At 36.8% G+C, this 25,711-nt stretch overlaps 1 protein-coding gene across 1 annotated transcript in view; it reads left to right on the forward strand.

The window, feature by feature from the left end:
- zfpm2b (zinc finger protein, FOG family member 2b) overlaps window positions 1-25,711 on the forward strand; it is a 57,051-nt gene that overhangs the window by 12,640 nt on the left and 18,700 nt on the right. Inside the window, exons 2-5 of the mRNA XM_067412081.1 lie at window positions 2,057-2,212; window positions 6,009-6,110; window positions 17,568-17,692; window positions 24,790-24,886. Of these exons, the coding sequence (XP_067268182.1) occupies window positions 2,057-2,212; window positions 6,009-6,110; window positions 17,568-17,692; window positions 24,790-24,886 (480 nt within the window). The remainder of the gene's footprint in view (window positions 1-2,056; window positions 2,213-6,008; window positions 6,111-17,567; window positions 17,693-24,789; window positions 24,887-25,711) is intronic.

Consider the following 25,711-nt stretch of genomic DNA (forward strand, 5'->3'; position numbering starts at 1 on the left):
GGGAAAAGGACTCTCTTGATAGAATGTAGCCAATGTCTTTTTTTGACAGAGGAATGAAATTAATCAAACAGAGAAAAATGAACTTTGTGATTGCACGGGTGTACCACCCAAAGGCATGGCAAGCAAATGAAAAATCAACATTGTACCCACTGATAAGGCAAATTAATAAGAAAGTGTGCTATGTCTACCTTCAATGCTGCTGCTTGCGTGAACATGTTATCTTGGAGCAGACGTAACCTTAGGCTTTGGATCTGTTCCTGTGTTGGCTTTGCTTGAACACTTTGCAGTTGCCTTCATTTATACTTATGAAAGGTAGAAAAACATTACAAAACAGACGTACTGTCATATTTTGCAAGGTGCATATGGTTTATGACTCGTTAATGGCATTTGCATCCCGTGGTGTTTGATGGATATGATGTCATGTTGCTTGTTGGAGAGAGGTGTATTGTTGCCTTTCTAAACATCAGACTTACTTTGATTTGGGCCAGTAAGCAAGTTTTCCACTATCAAAATGTAGTCAATTTTAATATTTCATATAGAAGAGTTAAACAATTTGCAGTAGTTCATATACTTTTGTCTTTAGCTATATTTAATAAGCTACCCAATTATCTTGTGTGCTTCAAATTTTAAAGTATTTAAAAAATATTATCTATTGCACATAATATAATATTAATGAAATAAAAGGCCACTTAAGAGTACTTAAAGTACACTTTCATATGGCTGCATCCGATAGTGCATACTCTCTTGAGTAGGTACTAATTCTGAATAAGTAAGTATGTAATTGATTCACGACTGCTAAAAAGGTTAGTTCTATGTAGTAAAAATGCGTGTAGTGTCTTTTTAATCTGGGTGTACTACATTGGCCATGTTGTCATTATCATGTGACCTACCAGTCTCAGTTATGTCGTTTCACCACCATATACAAATCCTCTCCCGTGGCCTCATGGGATAGTAAAGTGTCCATTGTATGCACACCTCAGAATCTCACCGGAAGTAGTAGATCATGTGGGTACTTTTTGCCTTCTCTTTGGACACACTTCTTTTGTCATGAGCTGTTTTTGTCTACTATATAGTAGGGAAGTATGTGATTTCTGATGCAGCCTATACGCATAAGTACACTTTTAAAAAGTAGACTTTGTAAAAATGTAATAAAGTACATTTGAAATCATTGTTTTAATAATATTTTGTCATGCTTTAAAGAAGTACACTTATTTTGATATGTTGGCTAACATACTAAAGCACATTTAAAGCACTTGATTAGAATTTTATCTGTAGTGTGTTATTTGATATTACATTTAAAGTTAATATATTTTAAAGTCCCACTGTAGTCAATAATTGTATCCCTTAAAACTCATCTTTGATCATCAAAGATACATATTTAAACATTTTTTCATTGAAAAAAAAATTCTTCATGCCTAAAAATAGCTTGAATGTAACTCTACACCCTTGCCTCATTTAGTATACGCAGTTCTATGAATATGTAAGTTAGCCCCGCCTCTACTCACTCACACCAGCTCAGAGGTCCACTCGTTGACATTCACATTTTTTCATGATTGGTTAAAAGGTAGTTTGGTAGTTGAACTGCATTTTTGTCTTTTTTTCACTGCAGTTTTAAGGAGAAAATACTCAGCGATTGTGTTGACTTATTAAAAACATATTAAAAGCATATTAAAAGCATATTAAAAACACCACATAGACATATAAAAGCTTGATTTTCACCACGGGGGTGATTTTCATCACGTTGATTCGCAAAATCAACATTACAAATGTGTAATTAAATATATTTAAATATACAACATACATATTTCAATAGAAATTACATTAAAATTATTTAATTTAGCTTACCATAAATGCTTGTTAGTAATGATGTATTTAAGTCCTACTTAACTGGGTCAAAAAATAACTCTAAAGTTCAGCTAATTGCATTTAATATAAATCTAATCTACAATGGAGTTTCATTTAATGCAATTAACATGCAATTATGTACAAATGTCAATTCACTTCAGTGTCTTCTGAAGTGTTAAAGGTGTGCATTTGTTTGTCCTTTATTTGACAGGAATGTTTGAAAATGGGCTTGAGACAGACTCTGAGGAGATGGTCTGTGAGAAGAAGGAAATATTGAAAGAAGAAGACAGGTCTGTGGAGGACGACCCACTTTACTTCTCTGACCCAGAGAACATCATCTCTAAAGACGGAGATCACTTGAAGAATGGTGAGCTCATTTCCATTACAAAGATAACCAGAGGAAACTTTTATTGCTCAGAGCTTGCTCTTCATAGCTCAAAAGGCATTTAAACTAAAATACAAATACACATTAGCATGTTTGTGTTTTGTGGTGATAGGTAGTATGCAGGGCTGCACAATATATTGGTTTAGCATCGATATCATGATGTGCGCATCTGTGATAATCACATTGCAGCATTTGCAATGTCAAGTAGGGATTGTTGTTGATACCTGATCCGTATGGACCATTCACCATGGTTCAAACGCATGTTATTATCAAACTAATTGCAAAATTTAACTGTCACAGAGTGAAAGTTTAGCATTTGCACGTGTTTTAGATCCTGTAAGTGTAAACATTCAAGTGATTTTAAACCATTTGAGCACACAAAAACATAAAAGAACTTAAAGGAACACTCCACTTTTTTTGAAAATAGGCTAATTTTCCAACTCCCCTAGAGTTAAACAGTTGTGTTTTACCGTTTTCAAATCCATTCAACCGATCTCCGAGTCTGGCGGTACCACTTTTAGCATAGCTTAGCATAGTTCATTGAGTCTGATTAGACCGTTAGCATCTCACTCAAAAATGACCAAAGAGTTTCAATACTCTTCTGTAGTTACATTGTGTACTAAGACCGACGGAAAATGAAAAGTTGCGATTTTCTAGGCCGATATGGCAAGGAACCATGGTACGGCAGCAAAGTTCCTTGATTATTACGCCTGAATGAGAGTACAGTTCCTAGCCATATCAGCCTAGAAAATTGCAACTTTTCATTTTCCGTCAGTCTTAGTACACGATTTAACTACAGAAGAGTCAAGTTTTAAATAGGAAAAACATTGAAACTCATTGGTCATTTTTGAGCGAGATGTTAATGGTCTAATCAGATTCCATGAACTATGCTAAGCTATGCTAAAAGTGGTACCGCCAGACCCGGAGATCAGCTGAATGGATTCGAAAATGGTAAAACTCAACTGTTTAACTCTAGAGGAGTTGGAAAATGAGCCTGTTTTCAAAAAAGTGGAGTGTTCCTTTATTTCGAAACTCGTGTTTTCTGTGTTTTTTGCAAACACACAGAGCCACGAACACCTAATTCTGTTCTCTCTTCGACTATTTGCACTTGAAAGGACACATATATGCAAAATTATGTCAAATTGCTTGTCTAAACACAGTCGCTTATGGCTAATGTGAATGTAAAAATAATCAAAAATCGGCACACTGCCACTGTTGCTCCCAAAGATAAATGTATTAAAATGGACACAAGGTCTTTGTCAGGCCATGAACATAATGTGAACGTCAAAAAAGAAAATGGTTATTTATCGTTATCTAATATACTCACTGCTGTTTGAGTCATTAATGTTAATCAAACTACAAAATACAAAGAGAAAATCAGTTTTGTAGCTTTAAAAAGGGTTTATTGTATTTAATTTATACAGTAAAGACTACGCAGTGTTATTTTACATTTGATTATTCAATTTCTGTACCTGAATACTGTTAGACTTACCTGAAAAACATAGGCTAAAGCACTGTTTATTTCATTTGTATCTTTGTTCTGTTGTATTTATCTATGCTTGTAATTTGTTTATTGTTTTCTATGCAGTTTCACTCCCCTACATAATCACCCCAGTCATTCTAGAATGATTAATTATTTCCAAATAGGGGTATTCATCTGGTGAAACAGTTTTCATATCACAATCCACATTATATTGCAGGAAAAAAAAATAAATAAATAAAATAAAAAAATAAAAAAATAAATATATATATATATATATATATATATATATATATATATATATATATATGTGTGTGTGTGTGTGTGTGTGTATATGTATATGTATATTATATTCCACAATCCTCTGTAAATGTTAGAAGTATCAGACCTTTTCTAGAACACACAATCTTTTCGCACCTTCCCACCGCAGCCCCTTTAGCTCAAAGCAATGTTTGGTTTTGTGCTGAAATTGAATTTGAATATGAAAGAGAAGATTGAAGAAATATGGCATTTTGAGACCTACTGTATATGTTACTAACAGGGTTATTGGTCATAGTAAATAACAACAGAGTTGCTGGTATTTGCTGCAGGCTTCCACCATCAAACTCGAGCTAATAGCATCAGCTCTTTGAACTGAAATTCAATTACAGGCGTTTCTGCCGGCCACACCTTACCGTCACAACGGGATAATTCAGAGCCCCCCCAGCCATTTGAAATTCACTCAGCGTCCTAACGTTATGCTTTTCTATTTGTAAACGATGAATCTTCTCTTTGAAATGCCTGTCTCGCTATCCCCAATGTCCAAAAGTTTGCGACGGCAAAGTCAACTGCGTAAACTACCTGTTTTGCCTTCGAGCATGCAATCTTCAAAAGAACAATCACTTTTTCTTTTTTGTTCAAAATTGGTTGAACGATGTGTGCCGGTTTTCTTTTGTTCTTGTTGAAAAGGAAGAGGGGCAATTCTTTTTCATTTCCTCTTATGTTTTGACCTATTAAGTTTTGAAGGGCAATGGCAAAGAAACATTTTTGAATATTTATTGTTTTTCTTGATACCCCCCCCCCACCCCCCACCCCACCCTGGGCCGCCAAACTTGATCGCATAATTGCTTTTTGAATCTGTGAACCGTATAATGGAAATGTCAAAAATAAAAGTATAGATCATGACACCTATACCTGATGAAAATGAGTTATGATTTACCGTGTATGATTTCTTCTGTGGGGTCATTTCAAGCCGCTCTCAGGACTGCAGAAATGCTTATTAATTACTTGAGCATGAATAAATAAATATGTGAAACCGTCAGTTTTCCGGTCGAGGTTCATTACCAATGTGTTAAGTTATATAATAGAATATTTCATCTGTGAACCGTATAATGAAAATGTCAAAAATAACAGAATAGATCATGACACCTTGATAAGTTATGCTTTAATATTTATAATGAATTAATTACTCCAGAACAAATAGATGGATCTGTAAAATGTTCACGTTTCCTGTTAAGATGTGTTGAGAATATATCCTATCGGGAAAAAATCCTATTGAATCTTATTTTGCCATATGTTTTGTTATTATATTGCTCTTTTTTACTCTTAATTTGTCCAAATACATTAAAACCCCCTTGTTTGAACACACACTAGCTTTAAGGTGCTATTTTCTTGTCCCTTCAAGAAGGTTTAATGTTTGGCTCTGTCCCTGTATTTATTCAGCTTGAGTTTTAAGATCATAAGGTTTTATCCATTCCTGTCGCTAGAAAGGAATTTCCTGTCCGCAGAGGACACGGACTGATTCCCTCTGTTTGTGTGTGTGTGAGAAGTTGTATGAGGATCTGAGGTAAATAGGCCTGTTCTTGGAGTTAACTTCTCTTGCCTGTGACGGTGTTAAATAGTACTTTGCCCGTGGTGTCAGAGCCAAAGGCAGAAAATCCTTAATCACAGCTTAATTAAGGAATCATCTTGTAGCTTAATTTCTTTCCCAACACTGTAATTAAACATTTCCAATAAGTTTCGTCACAGGGCTTAACACAGGCAGCGAGTCTGTGATCAAGGTGGGTCCAGGGACTTGCTCTCTGTCTCTTTTCCATTCTCTCTAAAGAAATGAGCATAAAATCCCACAGTAGACACTTGAAAGAATCCAAAATGAGAAACTGCACATTGGAATTACAAGGAATAAGGGTTTTAAATGAAAGAAAATGAACAGCTGCTGCCGGTGTGAGAGCCTGATCGGCCGTCGCTGTCAGGTTTACTGATTGTGCTACGTTTTAGCCGCTTGTTCACGTACAGCTAAGCTTTGATGTCTTTTTACAGGTGAATTGTGCGCAAGTTTAAAGGTGGAACAACAAGACAGTGATGGACAAGAGGAGAGGGTCCAGCCCAGCCCACTGACAGCAGAGGAATGGGACGGTCCAAGTAAGACAGCTGTCCAATCACATCTCAACCGTCTTACCACATCTTACACTTATACAATGCAACATACCCTTGTGAAAAAGAAGTATACTTTAGGATACTTATAAAAAGAGTGCGTATGGAAATAATATACTTTAAAAGAATATGTGACCCTGGACCACAAGACCAGTCATAAGTCGCACGGGTATATTTGTAGCAATAGCCAACAATACATTGGGTCAAAATTTTCGATTTTTCTTTTGTGCCAAAAATCATTAGGATATTAAGTAAAGATCATGTTCCATGAAGATATTTTGTAAATTTCCTACCGCAAATATACCAAAAATTTATTTTTGTGAGTGGATATGCATTGCTAAGGACTTCATTTGGACAACTTTAAAGGCGATTTCTCAATATTTAGATTTTTTGCACCCTCAGATTCCAGATTTCAAATAGTTGTATCTTGGCCAAATATTGTCCTATCCTAACAAATTATTCAGCATTCAATTTAAAAAATTTACCCTCATTACTGATTTTGTGGTCCAGGGTCACATATACTTAAGTGCACACTAAAGGTAATGTTTTCGGACACTTAATTTACAATTAAATTAATTGTAATTTCGCATAGACATGAAAATGCACTATCCAAACATAAATGTAATGTAATTCAACAATGCTTTGGAATATAGACCTAAGGTTGGTCTTGTTTTAAAAAAGACACTAGTCAGATTATTGCAGAAGTGAAATAAATTATGAAAGTGAAATAAAAAAAAGTTATAGAAGTTTAATTTTATGAAAATGTAAAAATATAATTGTTTATATTTTATAATAATATATTATAAAGCATGTTTTACTCTTAAACTGCAAGAAAATAAAAGCCAAAAATGTCAACATTCCAAATTTCAAAAATGAGCTTTCAGTAAGATTTTATTTGGGCGCAGTTCACTAGATGACACCCAAGCTCTATATCTGACCATTTAAGGGAGTCTCCATTTATTTGAGTGATCTGAACCATATATTTCCATATTTTCATACATTTTTGAAGTAGACATGCTATTCAGAAGTAGTACGGGCAGTTTGGCAATTTGATTTGAATTCAACCTCTAATAAACACATAATTAGAACATGTGTGTTCATTATAGCTCTGTTGTTCTCTTCTGCTCTGCCTTCTCACAATAACGTTGTATTAGAAAAAAAATTATAAATTCTTTGTGTGCCGTAGTTTATACAGGACTGGCAGGAAATTTGCATTAATACACCTTCATTCTACATGTTATGTGGTTTATTTTGATAGGTGGGCTGTCTTTGTAGTGTTAAGAGAGGGAAAGCTATGGCCCTTTTTTTTTAACCTCCGCTGGGTGTGTTCTTAAACAGTAAAGTTAGAGAAAGACAGCTTTACCACTATAAATCGCTATTTTTCTGCACTTAACAGGCAAATTTTGCCAAGATATTTTCAGAGATGATAGACAAGATGTTATAGAATGATAATTTAATGAAAACCCAATTTTGACAAAAAAAATGACATTCAACCTATTTTTTGACTTTACTGAAAACGTTCCATCGCGACATCCGACGGGTTTTCCCAGATCGCATCACATATTTGTAATTACACATTTGTAATAATATAGATACAATTTAGTTCTTTTAAAGCATATTAACTTTAAATGTAATATTGAATAACACACTACAGTTACAATTTAAATCAAATACTTTACATGTGCTTTATTAGGCTGTCAACACACAAAAAATTAGTGCATTTCTTTTTCACAATGGTGAGCAAGGACCTCAGAATATGAACAAAACAGAATAAATAGGTTTATAAGTAGGTTTATACAGATTATACATCGTATTCATTGACATTTAAACATTTTCCCATACTGAGTCAGCTCACAAAGTACCAAAATCAGAAGCATCTAAGCTCATAAATGCTAGGTAGGCAACTCAAAATACATTCTAAATGGAATACTTGTGCACTACTTATACTGTGCGGTAAACACTGTAAACAGCCTTCTTTTTTGTGGAAGAGAATGCTTAGTGAAACATTTTTTTTTTTTTTACAAACACCTTTTATATGCCACAATTGTACAGAAACCGCAGCATAGGACAGATACAGATACAATGAGTCTGAAAGGTGCAGCCAAATGATGTAATGTAATAAGCCTTGTTCTCTTTAAAAGCATGAAATCTGATAATGTAATAATGCCATTTTGGGAGGTGCTTTATCTTGCGTGTTCACACTAGATTTACACAATACAGTCACTAGTGCCAGAGCCAAACTGAGCTGACTTCTCTCCTATCTTTATATCTGATCACGGGTCTTTGTAATCAGTTCTTGATGGTGAGATATCACCGCATACTGATATTCACGCTCTTTGTTGCGGTCTCTATCTCTGGATTCTCTTTCTCTCCCTCCAGTCCTCTGAATAAACATGATTAGTTAGGTTACAGACTCATTCTAACAATAATGAGTGTTTTCTTATCTGATCAGGAAAGAGTGTTTTTGTCTCCTCTGAACAGTTTGAGCCTCGGTATGCCAAGCCAATAGACACGGCATATCTAGAATTGATGCTTAATTTGTGAGCCTGGATCACAAAACCAGTCACATGTCAAACGGGTATATTTGTAGCAATAGCCTACATTGTATGGGTCAAAATGATCGATTTTTCTTTTATGCCAAAAATCATTAGGATATTAAGATCATGTTCCATGAAGATATTTTGTAAATTTCCTACCGTAAATATATCAAAAATTTTTGTAAGTAATATGAGTTGCTAAGGACTTCATTTGGACAACTTTAAAGGCGATTTTTTGCACCCTCATATTCTAGATTTTTAAATAGTTGTATCTTGGCCAAATATTGTTCTATCCTAACAGACAATACATCAATGGGAAGCTTATTTATCCAGCTTTCAGAAATCTCAATTTCAAAAAAATTGACCCTTATGGCTGGTTTTGTGGCCCAGGGTCACATTTGTGTCATTTCTTGCACCTTTTTGGTTTTGGATCACCTCATAAGCTTCTAAAACAATTTTACAGTACAACCAGAAATGTTGTGAAATATTATTATTATTTTTACTTATATAATGTAATTTATTTCTCTGATGGCAAAGCTGAATTGTTAGCATGCAGTCATCAATTCAGTCTTCAGTGTCACATGATCCTTCAGAAATCATTGTAATATGCTGATTTGCTGCTCAAGAAACATTTACATTTCTTATTATTATCATTTTTTTCTTCATCATTTATTTGAAGTGAAAATCTTATTTAACATTATATATGTTTTTATAATGCCTTTATAATTGACTTTTGATTAATTTAATGCATCCTTGCTGAATAAAAGTATTAATTTATTTAAAAAAAAATGTACTTACCCCAAACTTTTGAATGGTTGTGTACGTTTAATGAGAAATATAAATATTATAATGTTGTCATGTGATATCACCGTAAAAATGTAAAACAAAAAGTAACAATACAGTGTTTGGTTAATCAGAGGCGGCACACACTGTTTCTTGTGTTTCACTATTTTTTATTCATAGAGGAGAGAATCTTCTTTGCTACAGTAGCACAATAAACTTATTTGCATATTCATTTACCCCAATGCATCTTAATAGGAAACCATTACTGTAGTAACACTTTTTCAATGCACATCACACTCAATCTGTACTGAAAGCAAATGTCATGACACAACAAAACAAAGGGTACTTGCACACTAGAGAAAACAGAGCGTTTCATGAATAGGAATATGTTAGATCCATTTAGAGGATGTGGATGTAGTTAATACAGCAATTTGGATTTCCACAAGCACAACTAGACCTGTCTGTCTGAAGCTGAATTGCAACTACTATTTTATAGTTTTGTTGATGGGAGTGATGAAGTTTTAGTGTGTCAGACCACACTTTTTTTCTTTTGTTTCATGACCCTGCCAGCTGGATCCATCACTAGACCTTGTTCCTGGACCTCATAATTTACAAATTAAAGCATTACATGTAATGACTTCCAACATCTTAAATTGAATTAGCATCTACAGTTCTAACTTCCCAATGAATATTGCAGTGGAAGAAGGAATGATTGTCAAAAAAAAGAGTGAGAGATGAACGAAAGGAGCCCGATTCTGTCCGACTCCTCTCAGAAGAAGGCAGGATGGAGTGAGGGATTTTAATGAAAGTGTAGTGGATTAGAGAAATCCCTGGAACAATATGAAATCATTACAGCTGCAGTCGACATCAAAGTCCCACTGATTGAGCCCCCTAAAGCCTTTTCACACAGGGAGCAGGAACACGGCAGAGAACATGTAAACCAGAACTGAGAGCAGCTGACCACTGAGCTCACAGCTAACTGGAAGAGAGAGAGAGAGAGAGAGAGAGAGAGAGAGAGAGAGAGAGAGATACATGTACGGATTTCAGACTTCTGACATTTAGACAGAGCATCATGGGACATGAACTGAATCAAACTGAGGGTATTCATTATCTTATATGGCCTCCTTGATTTCAGATTGTTTAAGCAGATATTCTCAACTCTTTTAAAGGAATTTTCTGAGTTCGGTACAAGCTTAAACTCATGGACAGCATCTGTGGTAAACTGTTGATCACCAATTATACAACTTACATTAAAAAAACAATAAAAGATACAATGCACATATTTCTGATTTTAAAGTAGGTTGCACTGGATCTTAAAGGATTAGTTCACTTCAGAATTAAACATTTCCTGATAATTTACTTACCCCCATGTCATCCAAGATGTTTATGTCTTTCTTTCTTCAGCTGAAAAGAAATGATGGTTTTTGAGGAAAACATTCCAGGATTTTTCTCCATATAGTGGACTTTAACGGCTACCAACGGGTTGAAGGTCCAAATTGCAGTTTCAATGCAGCTTCAAACGGTTCTACTTGATCCCAGACAAGAAATAAGGGTTTTATGTAGCAGTCATTTTCTAAAAAATTTAATACTTTTTAACCACAAATGCTCATCTTGCACTAGCTCTGCAATGCGCCACATATAGAGTGCCTCAGGGATGACGCATTTTTGTAGGCAAAACCCGGAAGAAAGTTAGCATTTTTGGACTTCTGGTTCCAACGCCATAAAGTCTATGGGTTTTTTGAATGGGTTTTTGCTAAATCGCCTGAAATAAGGTCTGTTGTTAACAAAGCCTCTAAATACTTTCACGTGTTGATCTATGACATAAAACACACCAGTTATAACCCACTTGTGATTTTTTTAAACTTTTACTGTGTCTTAAAATCGGCGGTTGCTAACAAATTGCTAAAAGGGACTATTTCCTTTGGTAGGGACTTTAGACGTCATCATTAAAAAGGGGACATTTGGACAGCATTTCTCATGAAAAAGTTGATAAGTATTCATAACAGCACAGATCATAATCAGCGAGCATGTTTTTAAATAAAGTTGTTTTTTAAATAAAGTTTGAGGAAGCTTGGTGGTAATGACGTTGATCCGCGACCATGGTGTGCTGTAGTTCGTTTATAGCCTACTGTTAGCCTTTTATATCTGACGACTTTATTTAGGCTTCAAATTCTATAAATGTTGTGTTCACTTGTAAAGATTATCTTGATAGACAAAACGTGTAAGTGTCATAACCCTTTGTTAAACACAGAGCTTATTTTCTGCGATTTTCCAAAAGTCTATGGGAAATAGAATATTTCAATGTGATTACATAATGCATGGCGCGTCGCAGAGCTAGTTCAAGATAAGCATTTATGGTTAAATAGTATATATATATATTTTTTTTTTTAGAAAATGACCGATCGTTTCGCTAGATAAAACCCTTATTACTCGGCTGGGATCGTGTAGAGCCCTTTGAAGCTGCATTTAAACTACAATTTGGACCTTCAACCTGTTGGTAGCCATTAAAGTCCACTATACAGAGAAAAATACCTGGAATGTTTTCCTCAAAAACCTTAAATTCATTTTGACTGAAGAAAGAAAGACATAAACATCTTGGATGACATGGAGATGAGTAAATTATTAGGAAATTTGAATTCTGAAGTGAACTAATCCTTTGTTATCTTTGTTACAATGTAATTATAATACTACTCAATGTAAGTACTGAGTATTATTAATTAACAACATGTAATAATCTTACAGTGACAGACTTTGGTTTAGGGTTAGTTGCTTGTAATTATGCACAGTTTACTGTCATTACTATAGATGTAACATGTATAACAAAGACTAAAGTATTACCAAATGTCATAACTCAACCTTAAACCCCGCCTCTTTCAGGGGGCAGTCGTGGCCTGTTGTTTTGGAGAGTCAGACTGGTAACCTGAAGGTTGCGGGTTCGATTCCCAATACCGACAGGAAATGGGTGTCCTTGAACGAGGCACTTAACCCCAATCACTCCCTGGGCGCCACAGCAAAATGGCTGCCCACTGCTCCAGGTGTGTGTGTCTACAGTTTGCAGTGTATGTGTGTGTGTGTGTGTTCGCTACTCCTAATGCATGTGCACTAACTTGGAAGGGTTAAATTCCGAGAAATTTCACTTTCTTACAATCGACTGCAAGATCGCATTCAGATCTGCCTTCATCTAAACAGTAGACAGAACCAGCATGAATATTTTTCTTTTTTATTAATTGTATTCCACAATATGGAAGAAAAGATTTGCCATCTGTTACATTGTGATTTAAACCCTTCCTTCCCAATAAACAAAAAATGCTTGTTTTTTTCCCAACAGACGGGAGTTAAAATTATTTTCTGAGGTAGTCTAAAATAGGAATAGAAATCACTAAACATGCATGTGACCTTTCTGTATAGAACAGCATTAGGAAAGCATTCACTTCAAAAATCATCCTGAGCCGGGAGATCTTTGACTGTCTGACAAAAGTTTGTGGCTCCTCTTGACCCCTCCTCAAACGGACACAATGTGGCTCATTCATTGTCTGTACGATACGCCTGTCCCTCTTTATGCCTGGAGGAGGGGTGTGGGGGGATGGGGCTGTCAGTTGAATTAAAATACCACGTAATAATAATAATAATATAAATAATGACATTGATAAAAGGGCTAATCTACACAAAACAAAACAGCGTGTTCCTCCCTGATTGTGTGGGTTGTTGCGGTATTCAATTAGGCCATTTTCACTGGCATATTAATCATCTTTTCAACAAACAAGCCGGCGTTAATTAAAGCGGAGCGCGAGGATAAAGACGTGTTGCTGGATCATCACTCCGTTTATCAGCCGCGCGCACACACACCCCGCCGTTTAGCAAATCCCGCGCAGCGCTGCGAGGGGAATTTCAATGCTCTCTGGTTTGGAGCTGGTTTTTGGGAGGGGAGGAGGTGGATTTTGCGAGTTTCAAATACGGAGACTGTCAGTGTGAAGCCCTCTGCCCTTCACCGCTGGGAGATGAATATATTCGTCAATTTTATTTCAGCTGAAAAAAAAGAGCCCGGAGAGTAAATCGCTTTAGCCCGAAACACACGCAAGAGGAAGTCGAAACTCTGTGCTTCCCTTTTAAGGGCCTCGACGGGGAAGGTAGTCAGATAGACACCTTTGAATGGGGTTTAATGTGATGAATGAGTGGATGTTTGACTGATATTAACGTACATATTAGTGAGCTCCCAAATGCAAATGTTGTTCCTTACAAAAAAATGTACATAATTTTCATCTTAACGCCCATATTTATTGTTAAATTTACAGTTATATTTAAAAGTATCCATTTATCTGTTGGCCAAATAATATGGATTATACATACAGTACCCAGTGCAATTTATTGATTGCAAAAAAGCCATATACAAAATCATGGAGATTAAATTTTAAAAACTATTTTATAAATTAAAAAAAGAAAAATGTGCTGATTATTTTTTATATCTTCTTAATTATGTTTTATACTTATTGAGCCACGTTCATGAAACACAAGCAGAACAAATTTATGCCTAAACCATTTATAAAACTATTCTTATGTATATTGTCGCATTCGGTTCATCGTGGCAATCTACACAACAATAAATTCGATTTTGATTTTCATAAATGAGAGCCATTGTGTTTAATCTTAAACAGAGTACAGTTATATTCCTAAATAAACTGAGTACAACATTGTGTGCCCAGGGCAGACGGTCTGTTTGGACCCTACTCATCCACGTAGTGCACTTTGCCTCTGACATCTCTGCCTGCGAAGGACTACATCGCACAATCATGCTACACTCCCACAATCCTTTTCTTCTCTGGCTGCTTGACTCAAAGCACACTCAAACAGCCTGCTACACCACACTGAGATCTTTCTCATTCTCTCGCACATTCTCTCTTGCCCTTTTCCCGTCTCTCTCTCCAGGAACTCGTGGCAGAGAGAGAGGAGAGAAGTCAAAAACCCGCGACAATGTGCCAGAGAAATATCAGAGTGGCTTTTTTTTTTTCACTCGTCACCCAAGCCAAAGATGGGCCGTCTCCAAATCCTGCTGCCCTATCAGACAAATTAAAGTAAATCAAGCATGAAATGAAGCAGGAGAGCCCGGAGATAAGGTCCCTTTAAGTCCCTCACAGATTAGACCACTGAGAGAGAGAGAGAGATGGAAGAGAGGGACAGTATGGAAGGAGAGAGGTGCAGAAAAGGGCGGTTTGCTGGTTTCTCTGTGGCAGACAGTGCTTTTGATTAGTTCACTTTGGCTCTAACGTAGAAGAACAGTGGATCAATTCCCTCAGTCATTTTTTTTTGATAATGACTTTTGTTTATTTTAGTACTCCAACGTTCCCGAAGTGCTTTGGAGTGTGACTACATTTTTGAGTGACTATATTGCGAGTGGCCTAATGTTCATTTGATGTATTGAAGTGGAACGGTACAAAATATTTTGAAAGAAAAAAATCTTTTTCCTTTAACATTGATTTTCTCCACCATTGGATTAAATTATAAGTCTGTTCTTAGTTTTAAAGTTAACATGAAATCAAATTTGACCCTTTTTATTTTCTCAATACATGCTGCTGTTGTTATTGTGGATGATCTGAGAACATGATTGCAGAGAGAGAAAAAAAATTTAATCTTTTGTCAAAATGTAATAACTTGCTCCACCTCTAAGATAACTTTCCTTTTTGGGTTATGTCAAAAATCTCTTATACTTCACCCCACCAACCATCTGACTTCCTAAAGAAGTATTTTGAAAATTGTTGGTAGCCAATAATTTTTAGTTCCCACAGACTTCCATTGTGTGTGTGTGTGTGTGTGTGTGTGTGTGTGTGTGTGTGTGTGTGTGTGTATAGTGAACCAGACGTGTGTGTGTGTGTGTCTGTACAATAGAAGTCAATGGGAACAGAGACTATTTTGGCTACCAATATTATCCAAAATATCTTCTTTAACCTTTACAAATCTACTTAGTTCTGTAATGTGGTTTCATGTTAACTTGAAATTTACAGTCTAGATCTACTCACCCTCATTTTGCTCGTAACTCATTTGGCTTTCTTTCTTCCATAAAGAACACACAAGAAGATGTTCTGCAGAATGTTCATTATGCTCTTCTCCATACAGTAAAGTGAATGGGGGAAAATTACTATAAAAGTAGACTATAAAATGTTGTAATTTCTGACGTTATTTGCTGAAAATCTTTTATTATTTAATTATTTTTATTATTTATTATTTTTTGATTATTGAAATGGCTGAAAAAAAATTAAAATTCTGTCATCACCCTCATGTTGTTTCACACCTTTCACACACAAATTAAGATATTTTTGATAAAATCCGATAGATAAGTGAGGCCTCCATTGACAGCAAGATACTTTCAATGCCCAGAAAGCTACTAAAGACATATTTAATACAGTTCATGTGACTACAGTGGTTCAACCTTAATGTTATGAAGGGACAAAAATACTTTTTGTGTGCCAAAAAAAACAAAATAATGACTTTATTCAACAATATCCAGTGATGAGCGATTTCAAAACACTGCTTCATGAAGCTTCAAAGCCTTAAGAATCTGTTGTTTCGAATCAGTGGTTCGGAAGCGTGTATCAAACTTTTCAACTTTTTTGATTTCGAAATTTCAATGGTTCACCATTGGGGGGCGTGACTTTGGCAGTTTGATACACACTTCCGAAACACTGATTCGAAACAAAAGATTCGGAAAGCTTCGAAGCTTCATGAAGCAGTGTTTTGAAATTGGCCATCTCTAGATATTGTTGAATAAAGTCGATATTTTGTTTTTTGGCGAACGAATAGTATTCTTGTCACTTCATAAAATTAAGGTTGAACCACTGTAGTCACATGAACTGTTTTAAATGTCTTTACTAGCTTTCTGGGCATCTGAAAGTGTTAATTATCTTGCTGTCAATGGAGGCCTCACTGAGCCATTGGATTTTATCAAAAATATCTTAATTTGTGTTCTGAAGATGAACGAAGGACTTATGGGTGAGAAACGACATGAGGGTGAGTAATTAATGACAGAATTTTCATTTTTGGGTGAACTATCCCTTTATTATTTACATTTTAATTGAATTAATTTATTTTTAATTTCATTAAAAAAAAAATTCTCACTTATGCATAAATTTAGTTCTAGTCAGTTATAAGACGTATTTGACATGTTTTCCCCTTAAATTGTTCTGGAGTACAAACATAGGTCATCATATGTAAAGTATTGTTATGTATAATTCATAAAAAAATATATGTATATTAAGCATTTTTGAGTCATGCCCCCCACTTGTGCCCTTCTGTAGTTAAATACATCCATTAATCCAGAGAGGGGATGGGTGTAAAGGCTTAACCCTGATCTCCTGAAAGCACTGCCTAAAGATTTTCTTTATTTATCAATCCATCTGCCTTTTGCATTTCGCATCTCCTCCTGAAACTGGATAATTTAACACGCTTCTGCACTGTTCACATCAAAACTTTCAGCAGAAAGAGGCTTAATCCACCTTATCTGAAGCCCTGTCAAAGCAGTGAGCGAAAGCCTAATCAAAGAGACAGGCAGGGTCACCCAGGAGAGGGTCCAATGGATGGGTGTATGATTTCTAATTGAGCTCCTATGTGCTCAAACTGAGGCTTAGTCTGCTCATGGAGTTGTGTGATGTTTTGGTTAATGATCTGGGCTGGTAACTGTGAAAAAAAAATGTAGGTTTGAACCTGATGAACTTTCAGCATTGTGCCCTTGAGCAAGACTCTAAACTACAGGTTTCCCCAGATGGATTTACCCCAGATGGAAATGCACATAATATACAATACAATACATCATATTATATAACTACTACCTGCTGCCCTGTACACATACCGTGCACATTCTATTTTTTTTATAGAAATAAATACTTTTATTCATTAAAGATGCACTTAAAGGAATAGTTCACCCCAAAATGAAAATGATGTTATCATTTACAAGTTGCTCCAAAGCTGTATAAATGTCTTTCTTAATTTCTGAAGGATCATGTGACACTGAAGACTGGCATAAATCTTACTTACCCCAAACTTTTGAACTGTGGTGTACTTGGAAGAGATATTTTTGGTGCAACATCAACAAGAAGTTAGAATCAGGCTGAACTAGTTTTTGTTTTTTCTTCTACAGGGGAGCTGAAAATGGTTGGTGAAGGAGGGGAGAGAAGGATATTTTCTTGTCAGGCACTTCTTCTGGGAACCACGTGGGGTCCTTTCCCTGGGAAGATTGAGGTAGCCACAGGAGGAAGTGACAAGGTGGGTTTTTTTGTTTTGCTTATTTGCAAAATATGGACATGATAACCTGATTTTCTTAGGAGAGTTCTTTCTAATTAGTTCATAATTCAGAGCCATGTGTAAATCAAAGCACAGTTGGGTTTTACTTTTTCACTTACCAGCTAAGAAGCTTTTTTTGATGCCTTTTTTATGCTTGAAACAAAATAAAACACGTTAGGTGTACAGAGAGATGCAGTTGTGTGATTATACTTTTAGCAAAAGGGCTAACGAAGCTAACTTCATATACAAATGATACAATCAACCTTCACAATAAATGTGTTATTGTGACTTAAACCAGTTTGCTTCCATCGTGATTCTTTAATTGACAACCTAAAATTGTACACCCATAGTTTTGATAATTATGACATTGTTGTGGTGTTTGTTCTGGTACACTCATCTAATAAATACCATCAATATCACATGACTTAACATTAATTGGTACTATTGTGATTTTGCTTTGTCCACCAAATTTTTAAAGGCATACATACAGTCTTAGTGAATCGTGGGTAATTACAGTAAGACTATAGACATAGAGACCAAATTGAAAAGAGAGCAAGAGAGAGAAGTTAAATCATTTAAAAGGTTTTTGTGTCCATTTTGTATTTTGAGGCCTTGGAGAAGGTGGTGTTGTGTTTTGGAGTGTATGAGAGAGAGAGTGAGTGTGTGTGTCACGGGTAATCTGTGCCCGTGGCAGGTTTACCCTGTGAAGCGGACTGGTATCGCAGGCCCATTGTTGTTGCTCCTGTCAGAGTGGGGAGAGGCCGATGGAGGCCTGTGCTGGCCTGATAAGGGGAAAGAGGATTCAGCGGAGAGAGAGACAGGCAGAAAGAGAAAGAAATGACTCAAGGAGAGTGGAGTGCTGTGTAGACTCTGTCTTTTTCATGAAGTATTCCCACACAGTCAGATCTGCACAAACCTCTCTCTCTTTCTGCGGCTCCATTCTGAGGGTGAGGCTTTAAAAGGAGACTCTATACGTACTGTAAGTGAGTACACAGGTCGCACGTGGAAGGTAAACAAACTACGCAAAATGTTTGTTTGGTTCTCACATGTTTTTATTGTTGTTTAGTAAGACAAGTCAAACGTCACTGTTACTATCACACATATTTTATGTTAGTGATCTTAACAAACCTCTAAGCATAAGAATTAAAGTTCTGTGCATAACTCAACTTGCACTGAAAGGGGCACCTGGGACATCTAGAGACCAGAATGTCATAGATACATGAGGGTGAGCTAAGTAACCATATAGCAACCAACTAGCAAAAGCTTAGCAAGTGTATGAAAAATGCCCTTTCAATCACTCACAACACCCTACAGCAGTGATTCTCAACCATGGGACCGGGGCCCACTATGGGGCATCAGCAAACTTCCAATAGTGCTGCAGGAAGACTGTCCAAACTAGGTCCTGTACAGTAGCCCCTCACTGCAGAACATGAGATCCAGGGGGCGGAGATGGATAGGTTTAGGGATATGTAAAGCGGGAATAGTTGGATCCAGATCCAGGGGGTGGAGATGGGTAGATTTAGATCCAGGGGGTGGAGACGGGTATGTTTAGGGATATGTAAAGTGGGAATAGTTGGATCCAGATCCAGGGGGTGGAGATTAGATCCAGGAGGCGGAGATGGGTAGGTTTAGGGATATGTAAAGTGGGAGGAGTTGGATCCAGATCCAGGGGGTGGAGATGGGTAGGTTTAGATTCAGGGGGTGGAGACGGGTAGGTTTAGGGATATGTAGGGTGCTTCTCAATTCTTATTTGTGCATCCTCGTTTCCTTTCCTCGCATCTTAGCTCCACCCTTTCAGGATGCGAGGGAAGGACACAAGGAAAAGATGCGAGGACGGAGGAATTGAATCAAGTGAAATGATATATCCTCGCACCTTTTAGCGTCACTTCAAAGCGTCATTAGCTGCACTCAAGGGATCTACCCATATGTTGTTAAAGTTGATTATTTAAAAAAAATATATAATAAATATTAATAAAGCAAGATGCTCCGATGAAATATGTAAGATGTAAACTTTATTTAAACTGCATACATTAAAGCATACATTTAAATTTAAAGCATACATTTAACAGATATATAGGGGGAGGAGAATTTATGCGTGCGTCAGGTTTCTCGACGAGAAAGACTTCCGCAAAGGATGCACCTGTGTATCCTCGCTCATGACTCCTCAGGAAGCTTCCTCGCTCCTCGATCCTCGCCTCCTTGTGGTGCAGTTAAAGAATTGAGATGTCCTTCAAGATGGCTGAGTTCGATCGGTATCCGGGTCATAGGATGGAGGATGGAGGAGCGAGGAAACGAGGAGGGATATTGAGAAGCGCCCGTAAAGTGGGAATAGTTGTATCCAGATCCAGGGGGTGGAGATTAGGTCCAGGGGGCAGAGATGGGTAGGTTTAGGGATATGTAAAGTGGGAGGATTTGGATCCAGATCCAGGGGGTGGAAATGAGTAGGTTTAGATCCAGGGGGTGGAAATGGGTTGGTTTAAGGATATGTAAAGTGGTAGGAGTTGGATCTGGATCCAACCTCGCCCTCTGGATCTCGTGTTCTGTAGTGAAGACCATCTCACCCTGGAGGGCAATTGTCCTGTGGAGTTTAGCGCAAACTTGCCTCAACACACCTGCCTGGAAGTTTCTAGTATGCCCAATGAGACCTTGATGAGCTGGATCTGGTGTGTTTAATTGCAAACTTTGCAGTACAGAAGGACCTCCAGGAGCAGGATTGGACACCTCTGACTTGGGTATTTAAAATGAATACATTATTAATAATATATTAAAATACTCCAACTCTAATCTAAATTCAAATGCTAAAAAGTGAATCATGAAATATGATTGAAAAGCTTTTATCTTTAAAATTATGTGCACTGATGAATTATTCACAATAAGACCAAAAACATTTATGAAGTACTTCAGTTTTCATTTCACTTTCACTACTGCTTTTATTTTTCTAGAAAACAATGATCACATGCATCTACCCTGGAGGAGATCTCAAAAATGTCTCAAACTGTGCTTGGATTTGTCAAGACACCAAAATCGGCAATCAAAAGAGATTTCAATATGAATTTTCTCATCAAATTCCTCTAAAGGTTGGAATATAAACAATCTGGAGGTGTCAAAGCTAGTTGCCAAAAGTCAGAGCTAGTCTGCAGATTTGGGGCAGTCAGAGATGACCGATTTCACAGAAAATTGCATAGTGTATGATGGACACAGACTCAAATATGTTTGTTCAAACATGTTTGTAATTTTGAGACTATTTTAGAACACATATTGTTGTCACACGCCTCATTTGTAGCTGTGCCCGTATTCAGAGGCTGCAACTTTCGAAGGCCATGCCTTCGAAGTCTGCAAAGTTTCGTCTATGCCTATGTAGGGTTGCTCTTCCTAGCAACTGTGTCAACTGCCTCTGACAAGCAGCTAAATATGTTCACCTTAGTCCATTTATGTACATGATGAAGAGTATAAACTATCTATAAAATTGCATCTTAATAAAATATAATTCAACATTTGAATGGCTTTAAAAAAAAAATATTTAATTTTTTTTTACATTTGTATCATTATATATACGAGTAAGTTGAAACCCAATACTTACATTTAATCCAGTCATCACAGGTGCACTATGATTCCTGGGATATGCTAGGCTGCAAATGATCCACTCGTTCTATCCTTCGCTGCACAAGGAAATAAGGATGCATTTGTATGCCGCATTCGAAGCAGCCATCGAATTGGGACAGCCTTCATTGATGCTGTCGGCCTTTAAATGCAGCCTTTGAAGGATGCAGTCTCTGAATTGGGACACAGCTTATGTGTGACTTTTGTGTTCGGAATGACATGAAAGCTCAGTCCTTTAGTTTACGATACACATTTTCTCTCTTTAAACCTTTACAAATTAATCAAAAGATTCTGAAAGTTGTGTAGTGTATTCCAGCCTTAAGTTGATTTATGGGACCCTGTATTTTTAGTTTGGCATAAATGTCTACATTTATATGGAGGGACCCCAAGCAGAGCCCCATGTCATCAATTTGCACTAATTTCAGATTAAGTCATCACAGCCCTTTGAGGTGAAGTGGATATGATCTCTGCTACCTGTAGGGATCAGGAAACATCCAGCTCTAAAATAGCATCATCCCCTTATATCCCTATGGGGGAGGAAAGGAAACCAAATGCTTTCCAGACTCTCAGACTGTTATCACTGTGCTTATCTCTCCAGGAGCACACGCTCCCTCTCTCTTGGGCCATATCTGCATTTTTGCTGAATCGTATCATCTTCCTGCCGACTGGTCAATCCCAGACAGCGCTGACGGGGCTTTGTCTTATGGCCTATTAGAAATAGAAAGACAGACACAAAGAGGAAAAAAACACTTGTGAAAAAAAAAGTACACTTTAGCATACTTTTACAGTTTTTTTACGATTGCTTAAAGGGTTAGTTCATCCAAAAATGAAAATAATGTAATTTATTACTCACCCTCATGTCGTTCCTGCTTCGGAGCTTTACGAATCGAATCAGTGACTCGGATCTCCTATCAAACAGCTAAACTGCTGAAATCGCATAACTTTGGCGCTCCGAGTCACTGATTCGATTCACAAAGCTCCGAAGCATTGTTTTGAAATCGGCCCATCGCTATATTGTTGAAAAGTCATTATTTTGTTTTTTTTGGCACACAAAAATTATTACGGGTGTAGAACGACATGACTGAGTAATAAATGACATTATTTTCATTTTTGTGGGTGAACTAACCCTTTAAGCACAATTTTAAAAGCACACAATTCACATATTCACACACACACAAGTAGCAGAAACTTGTGAAAAAAAAATGAAACTTCATTTGAATCTTTACAATAATTTAACAAAACCCAATTTTGATACCATATGGCACAAATATGGTTCATACAATCTGATTCTGTTTGAACCACTTACAAAGTGCTGTGCTCAATCTTAGACGTTAGTAACATTTCTACTTTTCTAATTATATAGACTGGTTTTGATTTTTGTTTAAAGTAAAGTAAATGAATATATTGCTCAAACACAGCACACAAGACCAGTACTGCACATTTATTACTTAAATATTTATACATCTCCACATTGTAAAACCAGCCAACACATACGTGCATTTCCAAAGGTTGCATTTTGCACTGGAAATCGGAACATGTTCTAAATACAATATAGTGCATGAACAAAAACATTTGTGGAGATAAAATGGAAGCATGATTTTAAAAAAGAACCTAAGAATCATCTCTTCGCCTAGCTGCATCTGGCCATAGCACCACATCACAGGCGATGTCCTCTATGAAGAATCTTTTAGAATGGCGAATCCATCCTTACACAACTCCGGCATCAATTAGGTCACAGACCTCCTCCATGGCTTAAATGAGAGGTATCCTGACATAGGGCTGGAGATCGTAAACCTTCCACCTCCATTCCAAAAAAACCTCCTCAGTGGGGTTAAGGAAGGGAGAGTAGGGTGTGAGGTATTGAAGTGAAAATTGTGGATGTTCATGAAACCAGTTTTGTACCAGAGCAGATCAGTGGAAAGATGCATTTTCCCAGATGACACTGCTCTGTATCCATTTGGTCTTCTGCTGTGACGATGTTGTGTAGTCTGTCTAAAAAAATGTCAATATAAGCCTACTATAAATGTACATGTAAAAAGGCTCTGTGTGCAGTGCACAGTTCTGAGGTCTACATTACTTGCCTACACATATTCATGCTGCAGGCTTTTACTCTTTCAGGATTTCTTTTAAATGGCACTCGGTAGAGTTGTTTCATCTGTATGTGATAGTTTTTTAAGGATTCGAGTGTTGCTAGAGAGACCTGATGGACATAATTGAAAAATATGGGGTCGTTCAGGAAGTTTGTTTGAATTTCCCTGAGACGTATCACATTGCTGACCAAAACCATGTTTATGATAGCTCTCTCTTGTTCTTCTGTGAATATGGGGCCCCTTCCTCCTTTACATTCTCGACATTCAATCCTATGTAGACCAATCAAAATACATGTTAAAGGGTTAGTTCACTTTCAAATGAAAATTACCCCAAGCTTTACTCACCCTCAAGCCATCCTAGGTGTATATGACTTTCTTCTTTCTGATGAACAAAATCACCTGCTGGTACGGAAAGGCATTTCATCTTACGCAGGCGCAGAACGGACGTGCTACTTGGCTGTCGAGCGTTGGTTTGGTGTGTCAGGGCAACTTTGGACCCAGACGCTGCCGATGTGAGCCAACCCCACTGTCTGCTTTCGTCGCCACTAGTTCTTGGTGTCGGCTTGGTGTGTTTATCCCTTAAACCTAACCACTTCTGAACAACGGAAAACATGTAATGGCAAAAACTGACTAAATAGTAAGTAGTTTATAAAAAATATATATACTTTTATGATATATGTAAGTACACTACAAGTGGACATTCAATAATTAAGGGCAATACAATTAAGCGCAATTAGTTTTCACAAGGGAGTACCCCAACATCACAGATAACACACAGTTGTGAGCACAGTTTTATTTTTATATTAACAGAAAAATCCATTAATTTCAGTCATTCTGCTTCCAGTTATGAAATCAAATCTCTTTGAAACCCATGCCGGTTCTTTAAAATCCCAGTGTGGCGTCTCAGGAAGCTGTGATGCTGGTGATAGAGGGGCGCAATGTGTCTAAAGATCAGTGCTCAGCATTCCGATTCTTCAGTCTCCAAGTCCATGCCGCTCCATTCTGGATTCCAAACCTCCCAAAGGATGAGATCTAATCAGGTGGAACATTCAGAGGGTCTTTAACAATACAGCCATTCAGAGGGTGAGCGGGACAGGGTGTGGCTTCCTGCTCGCCTCTCTCTTCACGCTCATACATGGAGATAAAACTTTGGAAGGGCTTTTAGGAATGATGCATTTATGGTTGAAGTTGTTTAAACAAGCTCACTAAGACATAGTCTCAGCATCGGATGGCATGTCCACAGTCCATCACTGACCGTCTGATGTATTTGTATTTGCACACAAAAATGGCAAGTTTTGGGTGAAACCAGTTCTAGGCTGTGGTTGGTCAGATGGTTTGTTCGAGTTGGCAGTTCTTAGAAACAGCTGGTGTGTATGTTTTGTGTTGCAGGTTTCGCTGATGCTGAGTGGAGGTCCTCGCTGGCTGATGGACATGATGTGGGTCAGTGCAGAGGATGGAAAGAGCAACTGTGCTGTTTACAGTAGAGGTGAGAATTTATTCTTTGGGTCTATAAATGTATTTGTAATTTTTTTCAGGCATCTGTGCCTGAGAGAGTATACTTGAACGGGGTGTTGAAGACCCCATGAAATGGCAGGACAACACAACTGACAACAATTGATAGCAAAAGGATATCCATTAGCAGAAATGTTTTGATAAATACTAACTATTTGTAATGGATGACTTTGTAATTGTGTTGTGGGTAATGTAGAGTTATCAGTGTTTATTGGATCAAGTCTTGTTTATGATATACTGATTCACATCAGTGAACAAGGGAGTGGAGTGAGACACAACCAATGATGTGTTGCTTGATATTGCAAGAGAGTTGCAGGTGGTATTAGAGCACATTCCAATTCTAGAGAGCATTGAAATCTTTTTTTTTTGAAAGTTCAGAAAGATATGGTGTAAAAAATTTTTTTGGGGGATTCATATTTTATGTTAAATGGTAATGTAAAAACTGTTAAATTGATTAAAAACAGTAACAGTAAATATTTCAGCATTGTTACAAAAAAGAGAATCAATTTCAAATAAAAGCTGTTATTTGGAACTTTATATTCATAAAATAATCCTGAATAAAAATGTATTGTGGTTTCCACAAAATATATTAATATAAAAATACATTAAAAACATATTATATATAAAGTATAAGAAGAATAAAAGTTAAAAAGTTAAAAAAAAGTTATTTTTGATTGCAATAATTATTTCACAATATTACTGTTTTTATTGTATTTTTGATCAAATAAATGTAGCCTTGGTGATGAGGACTTCTTTGAAAAACATTAAAAGTCTTACCAACCCCAAAATTTGGAACGGT

Source organism: Chanodichthys erythropterus, chromosome 15, assembly GCF_024489055.1.
Source record: "Chanodichthys erythropterus isolate Z2021 chromosome 15, ASM2448905v1, whole genome shotgun sequence".
NCBI classification, from domain to species: domain Eukaryota; kingdom Metazoa; phylum Chordata; class Actinopteri; order Cypriniformes; family Xenocyprididae; genus Chanodichthys; species Chanodichthys erythropterus.